Source organism: Mustela erminea, chromosome 1, assembly GCF_009829155.1.
Source record: "Mustela erminea isolate mMusErm1 chromosome 1, mMusErm1.Pri, whole genome shotgun sequence".
NCBI classification, from domain to species: Eukaryota; Metazoa; Chordata; class Mammalia; order Carnivora; family Mustelidae; genus Mustela; species Mustela erminea.
The window spans coordinates 20,005,573-20,016,911 of NC_045614.1; the positions used below are offsets into that span (position 1 = coordinate 20,005,573).

The 11,339-nt window shown below is 57.3% G+C and overlaps 3 protein-coding genes across 7 annotated transcripts; 1 reads left to right on the forward strand and 2 right to left on the reverse strand.

The window, feature by feature from the left end:
- Positions 1-8: 8 nt before the first annotated feature.
- ZMYND10 (zinc finger MYND-type containing 10) lies at positions 9-4,207 on the reverse strand. The gene is made up of 12 exons (XM_032320650.1): positions 3,932-4,207; positions 3,557-3,665; positions 2,512-2,628; positions 2,346-2,399; positions 2,090-2,224; positions 1,894-1,982; positions 1,701-1,801; positions 1,231-1,403; positions 910-1,035; positions 706-827; positions 460-585; positions 9-371 (listed from the first exon to the last, which is right to left on the reverse strand). Exons 1-12 carry the CDS (start codon positions 4,021-4,023, stop codon positions 296-298), a joined length of 1,320 nt encoding a protein of 439 aa, XP_032176541.1. The 5' UTR covers positions 4,024-4,207; the 3' UTR covers positions 9-295.
- A 915-nt stretch (positions 4,208-5,122) lies between these two features.
- NPRL2 (NPR2 like, GATOR1 complex subunit) lies at positions 5,123-8,557 on the reverse strand. Of its 3 annotated transcripts, none has more exons than XM_032320679.1 (11): positions 8,336-8,555; positions 7,703-7,794; positions 7,433-7,601; positions 7,185-7,293; positions 6,581-6,717; positions 6,386-6,483; positions 6,229-6,265; positions 6,017-6,110; positions 5,794-5,941; positions 5,420-5,562; positions 5,123-5,334 (listed from the first exon to the last, which is right to left on the reverse strand). In XM_032320679.1, the coding sequence occupies exons 1-11, from the start codon at positions 8,411-8,413 to the stop codon at positions 5,267-5,269; spliced, it is 1,173 nt and encodes a 390-aa protein (XP_032176570.1). In that variant the 5' UTR covers positions 8,414-8,555; the 3' UTR covers positions 5,123-5,266. The 3 variants fall into 3 exon arrangements, with proteins under 3 accessions (XP_032176570.1, XP_032176581.1, XP_032176590.1); XM_032320690.1 differs by having other exon boundaries at positions 5,824-5,941; positions 8,336-8,552; XM_032320699.1 differs by lacking the exon at positions 5,123-5,334 and having other exon boundaries at positions 5,472-5,562; positions 5,749-5,941; positions 8,336-8,557.
- Positions 8,412-11,327, forward strand: LOC116577475 (cytochrome b561 domain-containing protein 2). Of its 3 annotated transcripts, none has more exons than XM_032320744.1 (4): positions 8,412-8,729; positions 9,168-9,312; positions 9,771-9,808; positions 10,498-11,327. In XM_032320744.1, the coding sequence occupies exons 1-4, from the start codon at positions 8,412-8,414 to the stop codon at positions 10,999-11,001; spliced, it is 1,005 nt and encodes a 334-aa protein (XP_032176635.1). In that variant the 3' UTR covers positions 11,002-11,327. The 3 variants fall into 3 exon arrangements, with proteins under 3 accessions (XP_032176635.1, XP_032176617.1, XP_032176627.1); XM_032320726.1 differs by having other exon boundaries at positions 8,632-8,736; positions 9,161-9,312; XM_032320736.1 differs by having other exon boundaries at positions 8,634-8,723; positions 9,161-9,312.
- Positions 11,328-11,339: the final 12 nt, after the last annotated feature.

The window sequence follows — 11,339 nt, forward strand, 5'->3', positions numbered from 1 at the left end:
AGGCAGGCTGTTTCTAGAGGCCAGCTTTACTGTGCTAGAGGAACAGGGTCCCCACATCCGGCTCTTGTCTTTGCCCCCGCCCTCCTGCTCCAGCTCGCAGAGTTAGCGCCCTCAGCCTACCCGCTGGGTAGGGCAGGAAGTGGGGAGCGCTTTGCTGGGGAAGATGGGTCTGTGCTCGCTGCGCTCACCACCTGGGAGGCTGGGGCTCTGGCAGAGGCTAGGCTGAGATCCTGAGGTTCAAGGGCACACTCTTGGGTGGGCTGTACGGGTGGCTGGCCTTTAGCAGCTGCAGCCTTCATTTGGCTCTGTCACCTTGGGCTGCCGGGACACAGGCCTTTCCATGCTTCTCCCAGTGCTTGACCTGGCACTCCCTGCAAGCAGGCGGGCTGGTGAGCATGCAGAGCTAGCAGAGGGTCTGAAAGGGGGGCTTAGGGGTCCAAGGTCCCAGGATGCCCTCACCTGCAGCAATACCATTCACTTTGGCACCTTGAGCAGCGTTTGGAGGCTTCTGCACTGCAGTAGGCACAGCGGGGCCGCTCTGGGTTTATTGCCTCCAGGACATCCAGCCTGTAAGTCTCAGCCCATCTAGGAAAGAGGTCAGAAAAGCCTGGCTGGGCCTGGCCTGTGGGCACACAAGAGCACCCCTGCCTATGCCCGTGCCTTCTGCATCCCTTCCACCCCTTCTGCTTGCTCAGCAGGCCTCACCTTCTTGCCTGCAGCCGCAGGTCCTGCTCTGAGGCGCTGAATGTGTGCCTCAGCTGGTGCTTGGCAATAGCCTGCCACTTCCCTCTGTTCTCTCTCTCCAGCCGCTCCCAGATTTCTGGGATCTGTGGGAGAAATGTGCAAAGTGTCAGGGAGGAGCTGGCAAGGCGGGGAGTTGTCCTGAGTCACTGACTTCCTAGTACCTACCTGTTCCAACACCAGGTCCTTCTTAGGGGGCTGGGTTTCAGCCAGGGCCAGGTGGGCCAGGAAGCCCTGCAGGTCTGCCAGGTTGGGCAGCTGGTCGAGCAGTGTGTCCGTGAGGAAGGCCTGAAGCTGCAAGAGAGTCCAGGGAAGGCCAGTGTGAAGCAGGGCTGACCAGAGAGGGCCTGTGCTGGGCTGGGCTGAGGTGCTTGTGGGGACCGTGTAGCTCGAGGTTCAGGGTCTAGAAATAGGACTGGGGCTGAGGTAAGTGGGCTGCACTGGGCTGGGGTGGGCTGGCGTGGCGCTGCAACCGGAGGAGGGCCCCACCTTGAGTAGCTGGCCCTTGGCAAAGCTGGTGAGGTGGTAGCGGGCCCGGGCTTCAGGGCTTAGTAGCAGGTTGTACAGAGCGATCCACACCTGCCCATCCAACTTGCTCAGCTTTTGCTGCTCTGAGGGGGCCACTGTCTGCCAACGGCCACCCTCAAAGTGCTGCAGCTTGCCTGGGGAGAGGAATGGGGGTTGCTCACTCAGCCACTACAGCTGCATGGGCTCAGGACTGGCCCACGTTGGGGCACTGCTTCCTCTAGAGCAGGGGGAGTCCTTAGTAGCAGACACAGAGGCCTTGCCTGCTGCATAGCCCAGGTCCAAGCCCATCCCACGTGAGGCATCCCTAGATCCAATACGAGCTAGCGGGCAGAGTGTGTCTCCCGGGGGCAAGCTGCCTGTCTCCGTCAGTCTGAGAAGATGTCTCCGGGCAGCCGTGAGCTGGGGCTTAGGCAGGTGGGGGAGGACCTTACCTCCTTCCTGGCGGCTCCAGGGACTGTGTTCCAGCAGTTCCACCAGGAGGCAGGGCAAATTGTGGGTACTGAGCATGCGGTTCAAGGTGCTCAAGGAAAGGCTAGGTGTGGTGGTGGAGAGAAGTGAGCAGAGGCTACATGCCCGGGATCCCAGTCCTCCACTGTAGGCCCCAGGCCTGGCAGGACTGCCCACCTGTCCACACAGTCTGTGATGTAGCGCAGCACTGAGAGGGCCTTCAATGCGATCTCAAACTCCATCAGTTCAGCCTGCTTCTGCAGCTCCTGGGGGTTGGGGGGGACATGGTGCTTAAGCTGGGCCACCCCCAGCTTGCTCAGGCCCCGAGGGAGCCCGGTCTACCCATTGGCAGCCCCAGGGAACCTCAACCTACCTGTATTGGGGTGCTGTACTGGGACTCCTCCTCAGGAGGGCCACCACGGCCACTCCGGGCCACCAACAGAGTCAATTTTCGGTGGCAGTAGTCTACCAGGTCCAAGACAGTGTCTTCTGCTGACTCACACACTTCCTGAGAGGGAGACAGAGGGGAAACATTCTGTCTCCAATGCTCTCCCCACACAGCCACAACCCCCCTTCCCTGTCAGGCCCTAGCGTGGGGCAACAGCTGGTGGGCAGGGCTGATGCCTCACCTTGTGGAAGAACACGGTCTCCAGAAGGTTGACAATGGAAGCCTCGTGGTGTACCTGTCAGATAAAGAGAATAGAGCCCGGAGCTGCTGAGGAAATTACTAGCTCTCCTCTTGAATCCAGAGTCCTCTAAAGGCACAGGCGGGGTGTGACCAGGGGCCTAGCTCACCACCATGTATATGGGAAAAGTGTTCTGGGGCTTGAAGTCCTCCAGCCTGCACAGCACAGGGAACACCTTCTGCTTCCACATCTCCACTGCAATCAGCTCCTCCACCAACGTTGGGATCTTTGAGGGGGACGGGAAAGGACAGGGATGAAGTAGGCCTACCTTGGCCTGGCAACCCTCCCATCCCTGGCTCAGCCCTGCCCGACTCTCCTCAAAGTCCCCTGGGCCCCTAGATTCTTTCCATAGGCACCTTCCCAATGTGTCTCCTGCACCTTAGACCTTCATTTCTAATTGCCCTTGATATCTCTGTGGGGACATTCCTCATGCTTCCTATAACTGGCTCTTGCCTAGTCCCTAGGTTGCCTTGTTCTCCTTTACATCTACGCTCTTGTCCCTTCTGTCCCCATCCAGGTGTTCCTCTCAGGCTGGCTCTCCTGCTGATGCCCTCCCTCTCATCCCAGTCCTTTGGCCTTCCAAGGTTCTAGTGTGCCTTGACCTCATCCTTACTCAGGGCCTTACACAATTTCCTAGTCCTTTTCCACCCTCCAGCAGGAGGCTCCACCTTTCATCTGCAGAAGAACGCTTTTGCAAAGTGATGCCTTAGGTTACTTATCTGAGCCATCTCCTGGCTCATGTTCCAGCCAGGCTGATCCCTGGTTTCTAAGTCCTCTCTCCTTGAGGAAGAGGAAGAGAAAGGCTACCTCCTTCCATGCCAGAGTCCCACCCTGTTCTTTATTGAGGGTCCACTCTGGCCTGACAGTCTATTCAAGGATGTCTTTAGAATGTGGGCCCTCCCCCCACAGCCTAGGCTGTTCTTTGATCCACAACTACCTCCCAAATCAAGCCATGCCTCACACTTGGACTGGTGTGCCAGAGTCCTGTACAAAAGGGGCACAAAATCAAAGGTGTAGCACACTCCTCTCTTTTCCCTTGGGGAAAACAAGTGTACCACGCCGAGGGAAGTGGCACCCAGGGTGCTCCTGAGAGGTAGAGTGGTGGTGTGGGAGGTTGTGGGAAGGCAGGAACCATGCCTGTGATCCCAGCATACCTTCCCATGGGTGACCAGCAGCTCCTGGATGGGCTCCCCCTGGCTGGCTGTAGCATCAAGGATAGCCTGCATGTTCAGCTTCTCCAGATTCTCATGCTGCTGGTTCCACCTGTCCCAGAGAGTGGGGGTGTATGTGCATTTGGGAGCACACGTGTGCCGTAGGAGTGGGGGTGGGCTGGGTCCTACTGAAGCCTAACCTGATCCTGAGGAGCCAGAGGGGGCTCAGGGCCATATACTCCTAAGTCGGAGAGCTCTGTCTCTTCACCTGGGGGCTCCCCACACTGGTCACCCTCTCCCCCGTGTCAGGTCCCTACTCCTCCATTCAAGGACTCCGACCCCGTGGCTCCGCCTAACCCCTGGATCCAGCTGCCTCACCCTCCGGAGCCCATCTCGCGCGGCGGGAAGCTGCGCAGCCCCCGCACCAGCACGTCAGCCTCCCCTGGCAGCAGCAGCTCCAGGTCTCCCATGTTGTGGCCGCAGAGAGCGAGCGGGAAGGGGGGGTTCAGCTGACCCCGGACAGCAGCCGGCGCTGAGGTGCGAGCGCTGAAATTCTCGGAGACGAACGTCTCCCGCGGGGTCCAGGTCTTGGACGCGGCAGTTGCCGAGCGGTTTAGACGCGCTGGTACTCGCAGTCATGGAAACGGTCAGTTCGCGCCTGCGCAGTGCCGCCTGCACAGGCGCCGGCCACGCCCCCGGCCGCCTCGCCCTCCCGGAGGCTGGTAGCGACCCTCTTTGGACTCCCAGAACTTTACCCCTCACCTTCGACTGCAGCTCCTGGGTCTGCCCTGAGTGCCAGACTCCTGTGGCCTAGGTTCCCTCCTCGGACGTCAGGTCGACCCGCACAGGGATAGGGTCACTCTGCCCCCTCCAGCTCTTTCAGCCGCGGATCCACCTCGGCCGCGCGGATGCTCCTCTCCGTGGCTTCCTCGTCCTACTATGTCTCGCACCCGGCTCCACCTGTTGCCTCTACCCCCACAAAGTACTGGGCAGGGCCCACTTGTCTCCATCCTAGCCTAGCAGACTGCCATCAACCTCTCACGAAGTAACTGCTGTCGTCTTTTTCTGGGTGACTCTATGGCTGCCTCCAGCCCTTGAAATAGTATGTCCAAAGCAGCTTATCAGGAACTCTGCAGTATCAAGCTCTTGCCCCCTCAGTACCTCGGGACTTCTTTTCTTGCCCCTCTCCCCATTGCCTCCTATGTTGCAGCCCCTGGGGCCTCTCTTGGCTTCCTCATGCATCCTAAAGCTGTTTTTGCTTCAGGGCTTCCACATCTGTTCCCTCTGCCTGGAATACTTTTCCTCCTTCAAGTCTCAGTTGAAAGTCACTTCAGCGAGGCCTTCCTTGCCCATTTAATCCAGAACAGCCCCAGCTCCCATCCCCAACTCATTCTTCATGACAGCTTCCCGATTGTTTTTTTGGCTGTTCATTTCAATTAATAATTAGCTGGCACTTTTACTTGTGCATTGTCATTCCTGCCCACCAGATGGCGCACCAGAGCGCCAGGACCGCGGCTATTTCACCGCCAGTCCTCTGGTGGCTGGTTCAGAGGCAGTACTCAATAAAGGTAGGTTGAAATGGATGATTTTATTTACAGAAGTTAGGGTCACCCTTGAGACAATATGGATGGGTCTACCGGTCTAGCCCTCATGCACCGGGGAGCACTTAGCGGGAGAGAGAGCAGCCACAGACGCATGTAACCCCCACCAGCCTCATTTCCAACAGATGATGATGTTGGGGTCATTTTCCAGCCGTTCATCAAGTTCATGGTAGCTCATGCCTATTTGGGACAGTGCAGGTAAGGTGAGCAGTCTTGGCCTGGCCACCTGCCCTGACCCCACCCCAGCTGCCCTGCCTGTCTCCACCTGTCTTGCAGCAGATCTCATCATAGCTGTGGCAGCCTGTGTAAAGCCGGGCAGGGTGGCTCCGCTCCTCCCGAGACACCCGCACGGGGTACTTCTGTAGTCGGCGGATGAGGTTCTTCATCAGCCCGAACTGGATCAGCTTCCTGGGGTGGGGTTGAGGGAGAGAGGGGTGATGCCCTGGCCAGGGCTTCCTCCAGCCCTGCTAACCCTTTCCTGCAGTCCCCCTTCTGATTTTGTTGGCCTCCGAATGCATCACCTCCAGGAAGCCTGCCTACACTAGTAGTGCCACATAATTCTGCTCACTAGGAATCTCCAGCTTCCTTTCTAACCCAAGGCTCCAGAGAGACGTAGAGTGTATCCGCTTTCATGCAAACCCCTTGTGCCCCTGGGGATCCTCTTCTGACCGTTCATCAACGCGCTGTAGCTGCTGGGGGTGGCGGCCAATGAGGTCTCTCACAGTCGTGCCAGGGCTCAGGCTGCAGTACAGCTGGAACACATCCCGGAGACTGGCCCTCTTGTGCCCTGTGGGCACCGAGGGTCAGCTCTGCAGGTAGCCCTGCCCTCCCCAAGACGGCCTCCCCCAGAGCCCACCACTACCTTGTTTGGTCACATAGGATAAACAGGCCTCTTGCAGGGACTTGTCATCTACGAGGTCTTGGACCTTGGGTGTCGGGCAGTACACATTGGAATACTGGAGGGTAGCAGGAAGCACAGGGGCCTGAGTGAGGGGCTTGGAAGTCTGACACTGCCCCAGTCTGGCCAAACCATGTAACTTACTCTCTACTTAACCAGACCCCAGACTCACCTACCTGGAGGATGGACACCAGTGTCACGACGCCATAATACCTGGAGGAGAGAGTTGTGCTCAGCTTCTGAGGGCCATGCCTTCCCACCTCTGCACATGGGGTCCTGAGGGTCTTCTCTGGCTAGCAACCCTGTCCCAAGTGTGACTGCTGCCTCACTCACAGCAAGTTCTGGATGGCAATGCGCACCAGGTTGAGCTCCACATCTGCCTCGGCTGAGATCTTCTGGACATGGCGGAAGCCATCGATATAGGGCAGGATCTGGGAAAAGCGGGGCAGGGGGCAGGGTCAGTAGGAGTGGGATGAGGCCAGAGCTCTGGCCAGCCCTAGGTGATGATACCAGGGAGGGATAGCACACCTGTTGTGTGGTAAGGTCCCACTGTGAGTTGAAGAAATCCTCCTTGTCCTTGGTAAAGACAGGCACATCATACTCCTGGGCCACAGGAGGGTCAGGCCGCTGCTCAATCACTTTCAAGTGGATGGTGTTGGACTCATCTGCAGGGGAACCACCCATATCTTCAGTGTCGTCTCTTTCAAGAGGACAATTACCCTCCAGTTCTCCCAGCAGCTCTTGAGGCAGGCGGGTGGCCCTGGGTAGGGCCAGTCTCCCCCACCCCCACCTTAAGTAAGCTCCATGTCCAACGTGGGGCTTGAACTCATGAACTCAAGATCAAGACTCACATGCTTTACTGACTGAGCCAGCCAGGTGCTCCCAATCTCCTCCTTTTAGGGAGCAAGAGACAGGTCCAGAGAGGGAAGAGAACATACCCAAGGAGCACGGAGAGCTCTTCTGGCCTCCACATCCCAAATCCCAACATGCACTGGACCCTGGACATCATTAACCCAGCTCACTGGACCACCAATTTGTTCATAAGTCTTGCCCATGGCTGGGCTTGCCTTCCCTTGCCATATTCGTATCCCTCCTCTACCCCTCTGCTGTCCTTGAAAAGGCAGGGCCATACCGATGGGCAGAGTGCACCGGCCTGAGGCATTTAGCTCCTCCAGCAAGATGGTCATGATGGGCACCAACTTCTGCTTGCTCTCCTCTGTTGACACGAAGCTGCTCTCTAGCTGGATGGAGTATGGACAACATGGTGGGCACACCTCAGGAACCCTGGCTGGTATCCTGCCCTGGCAGATACCCAGGTTTGGAGGGCTTTGGAAACATTTGCCTGCCTTCCCCTTCACTCAAGCCCATCCTGTTGCAGACCTCCAGTGTGGTCAGGTAGCCAGCCAGCTTTTTGACGATGGGCTCGAGGGCACAGGTCTTGGCCTGGGCATCACACACGAAGCCTAGGTTGAAAAGCAGGGCATTGCGGCTGTACTTCTTGTGTTCAATGCACACGGGGCAGCCGATCAGTTTCTTCTCCATGGCTGTGCTGGATGAGGGGAACAGGTGGGAGCAAAGTCAGGCTCCTTCTGTCCCCAAGCTCATCCACTCCTCAAGGGACATTCCCTCCCTTCCCCACTAGGGCCTCACACAGTGATAAGCTTGTTCTGCAGCTCTGGCTTGGTGATGATGTACACCTGGACTGTGTCAAACAGCTCTCGGGAGATGAAGTCTTCAGGGACCTGGGGAGGGGAGTGGTAAGAGGCCCCTTAGTGGACCCTGGGACAATGCAGGGTACACTGGGTGACCCCCCCAAAGCCTAAGCCCTCTTGTCCAGAGATTCTCCTCTCCCCCATCCACCCAGACCTGCCACTATTTTGTGTTTCCAAACATATGCCATGTTTTCACCTGCCTCCTGGCTTTTGCATATGCTGTTTCCCCTACCTGGCTCACTCACTCCTCCTCCATCTAAATTCCTAAACATCCAGGAATACTACTAGGCCATGCACCCCGCCTCTCTTGGGAGCTGGCACCTCCCTGGGGTCTCTGCAGCCCGATTTCCCACAATCATTGTCTATGGGTTGTTTGCCCCGTCACACCGGGAGCCTGGGACCTGGGTCTGAGTGGCCTCTCGATTCACGATTCTCCGCGAATGAAGGAGTGGTATGCCTGCGTGCAGCATGGGCTACAGGAATCCACCGCTTCTGGGCAGCTTGCTCAGCTCCCGGGAGCGTCCCTCTCCCACGACCCCCACGACCCCAGCCCCGCGGGCACGGATGGCACCTGATAGGTGATCTTGGGTCCCAGCGTGGGGTGGAACTCGCTGAAGAATATGCATTCGATGCGGCAGCCGCTGCCCATGACGCCGGCAGGGTCCAGGTCAGTAGACCCTGGCTCCTGGACCCCTGCGAACACCCGTCGGAGACAGCCCTCAGGCCTGGATAGCCAAGGCAAGCACGCCTGCGCACTCACGCACCGGTTAAGCTGTCTGCTTAACAGCGCTTGCGCAGAGCGACTGGGAGGTGTGGCTGGAGGTGGGGGAATCTTGTCTCAGGAAGTCCTGGCTGGGCAGACGTCGCACCCGGAAGTGAAGAGGCTCCGCGACGGAGCGGCAGCGCGCGCGGCAGTGCCCCGAGTATTCAGCTTTCTCGGGACGAAACCACCGCATCGGGTCAGCGCTGCGGGTGAGGCAGGCGAGTCCCTAGCGTGTAGGCGCAGCATGCCAGCGGCACGTAGGGAGACTGTGCGCGAAGGGATTCAGGCTATAATTTGATACGCAGATGGGAACTACAATTCCCGTAGTGCTTCACGCCCTTTTAGCTGGCGCTCCCGCGCGGCGACGGCGTGACGCCCGCTGGGATTTGTAGTCTATTACATGGCCTTGCGCATCCTACCTGGAAGGTGGGCCAGGGATCAGTGCCTGTTCAGATGCGGGTACACGCCGACAGGCTGCCGGTCCTCGACTATTCCTAGTGCCTGTATTGGTATTGTCCCTTCCTACCTTAACTTCTTGGAAGAGAGTGGCGTTCCTGACCCGCAACCTTTGCTCCGGTGAGAAGAGTGGACAGCAGGCACCTGAGACCCTTGCTCATTCTACTATGCTTTCAGTCTACAGCCATTGGCCTGGTTGACCATGGCCCTTTCTGTGGAGACCGAGTCGCACATCTACAGAGCTCTGCGCACTGCCTCTGGGGCTGCTGCCCACCTTGTGGCCCTGGGTTTTACCATCTTTGTGGCTGTGCTTGCCCGGCCTGGCTCCAGTAAGTAGAATTCATAGTTGACTTCTGGGAAGGAAAGTGCTCCTTCTCCTGGGGAGCAGGAGCAAGAGGAAGCCTTGGGCCTGACTCCAGGAAAGGCTTGGCAGCTGGGGGACATCCTATGTATGGAGGGCTAAGTGGGGAGGAGGTGAGTGTGGGGGCTCTATCAGTTTGGCCAGAGTACCTGGCTTCTCTTTCCTTGTCTTGGTGTCCCACTTGGCTGCCCTTTGTGAAGTGCTAAGAGGAGGGAGAACTGCCAGAGTGGCACAGCATGGCCTCTGCTCCACGGAGGGACCAGGGAGCAAGGTTAGGTAGGGCGTGAGCTTGTTGCAGTAAGAGGGGGCTAGCAGTTTGGCAGCGCTTCCTTGGGTGTTGGGCTGCCCATTTTCCTCACCCTGTGGGGGATTGATGTGGCTGGGTTCTTCTTGCCTCAGCCTCACAAAAACTCCTTTTCATTCCAGGTCTGTTCTCCTGGCACCCCACGCTTATGTCTTTGGCTGTAAGTAGTGCACCTGGCCAGCTCTTAGGGGTGGGAGGGAGCACAGGTATGGGTGGTAGTCCTGACAGTCTCTGAATCCTTATGGACACTTCATATCTCTTAGGAGGGATGGAATGTGGGATTGGAGAAGTTGCGCACTCCAATTCCTTCATGTGGTTCATACCCCAGACTTGAACCATAGTATTCAAAACCCAGAGCAAATTGGTCTAAGCACAAAATGAGACTTCACCCACTTCCAGGCAGGAAGCTTAGAAAATGCATTTGGGTGTACCTGTGTCCCCTTTTACCTTAATCTATAGTGATACATTGAATTTTCCTTGAAACAGTGCACCCATGTGGCCAGCTCTTGCCAAGAAATTGTATCCAGCCCCGTGTCAGGGAAACAAAGCCTGTGAATCATTTATAACTGCCACATCTCAAACCTAGTGTTTGCTGGGTAATATAGCAGAGATGACGTTTTAGCATATCACCTAGGAAGGAGTGTGGAGACGTACATCTCGCCAGTTACTCAGGGCAGATGTTGGCCCTGGAGTTTCTCACTCTTACTGCACCAAATGGATACTCTTGTCACTGGGGAGAGTGAAAAGGGAGACTGCCCAGAGTGCCCGGCAGTTTAGCAAGTTACCTAAACCTCTTTTTCCTTCTGCTGAGCAGCACCCTGACTTTGTTTCCCATCCCTGTCTCCCCAGTTCTCTTTCCTGATGACCGAGGCACTGCTGGTGTTCTCTCCTGAAAGTTCGCTGCTGCGCTCCCTTTCGCGGAAGGGCCGAGCCCGCTGCCACTGGGTGCTGCAGCTGCTGGCCCTGCTGTGTGCACTGCTTGGTCTAGGCCTTGTCATCCTCCACAAGGAACAGCTTGGCAAAGCGCATCTGGCCACGTGGCATGGGAGGGCAGGGCTGATAGCTGTGCTGTGGGCGGGGCTGCAGTGCTCTGGGGGTGTGGGGCTGCTCTACCCCAAATTACTGCCCCGATGGCCCCTGGCTAAGCTCAAGCTGTACCATGCCACTTCTGGGCTGGTGGGCTACCTTCTGGGTAGTGCCAGCCTCTTATTGGCCATGTGTTCGCTCTGGTTCACTGCCACAGTCACTGGTGGGGTCTGGTATCTGGCTGTGCTGTGTCCTGTCATTACCAGCTTGGTCATCATGAGTCAGGTGAGCAACGCCTACCTGTACCGCAAACGGATCCAACCATGAGCTCTTCCCAGCCTGGAAGCCTGGATTTGCCCCTCAGCATAGCAGCTGGGGCTGGGACCTCCTGGACTCTCTCAGCTGACCCAAGTCATGGGAGCACCTCGGGCACTGGGACAGGTTAGAGTAGGAGTCTTGTGTGGGACATTTTGCTTGCTCCTCACCCTGAAGTGCTTCCCCTTTCCTTCTGTACTGTCAGAGGAGTTTACGGATGGTGTGGCTGGATGAAGTGGGGGATGAAGACTACTTCCCCGGCCACTCACCTCTTACTTGTACCGGTATGTCCAAAAATTACAGGAGAGAAAAAAGGAAAATAAAAAAAGAATGACTGTAAAGATTGGATG

Coding starts and splice junctions, on each gene's coding strand:
- ZMYND10 (XM_032320650.1), bottom strand. CDS start 4,023: ATGGGAGACCTGGAGCTGCTGCTGCCAGGGGAGGCTGACGTGCTGGTG. Junction 3,666..3,931: donor CGCGAGATGGGCTCCGGAGG/GTGAGGCAGCTG, acceptor TCTCTGGGACAG/GTGGAACCAGCAGCATGAGA. Junction 372..459: donor AGTGAATGGTATTGCTGCAG/GTGAGGGCATCC, acceptor GCCTGCTTGCAG/GGAGTGCCAGGTCAAGCACT.
- LOC116577475 (XM_032320744.1), top strand. CDS start 8,412: ATGACGCCGGCAGGGTCCAGGTCAGTAGACCCTGGCTCCTGGACCCCT. Junction 8,730..9,167: donor AACCACCGCATCGGGTCAGC/GCTGCGGGTGAG, acceptor TTCAGTCTACAG/CCATTGGCCTGGTTGACCAT. Junction 9,313..9,770: donor GCTTGCCCGGCCTGGCTCCA/GTAAGTAGAATT, acceptor TTTTCATTCCAG/GTCTGTTCTCCTGGCACCCC.
- NPRL2 (XM_032320679.1), bottom strand. CDS start 8,413: ATGGGCAGCGGCTGCCGCATCGAATGCATATTCTTCAGCGAGTTCCAC. Junction 7,294..7,432: donor GCTACCTGACCACACTGGAG/GTCTGCAACAGG, acceptor TACTCCATCCAG/CTAGAGAGCAGCTTCGTGTC. Junction 5,942..6,016: donor ATCCTATGTGACCAAACAAG/GTAGTGGTGGGC, acceptor CGGTGCCCACAG/GGCACAAGAGGGCCAGTCTC.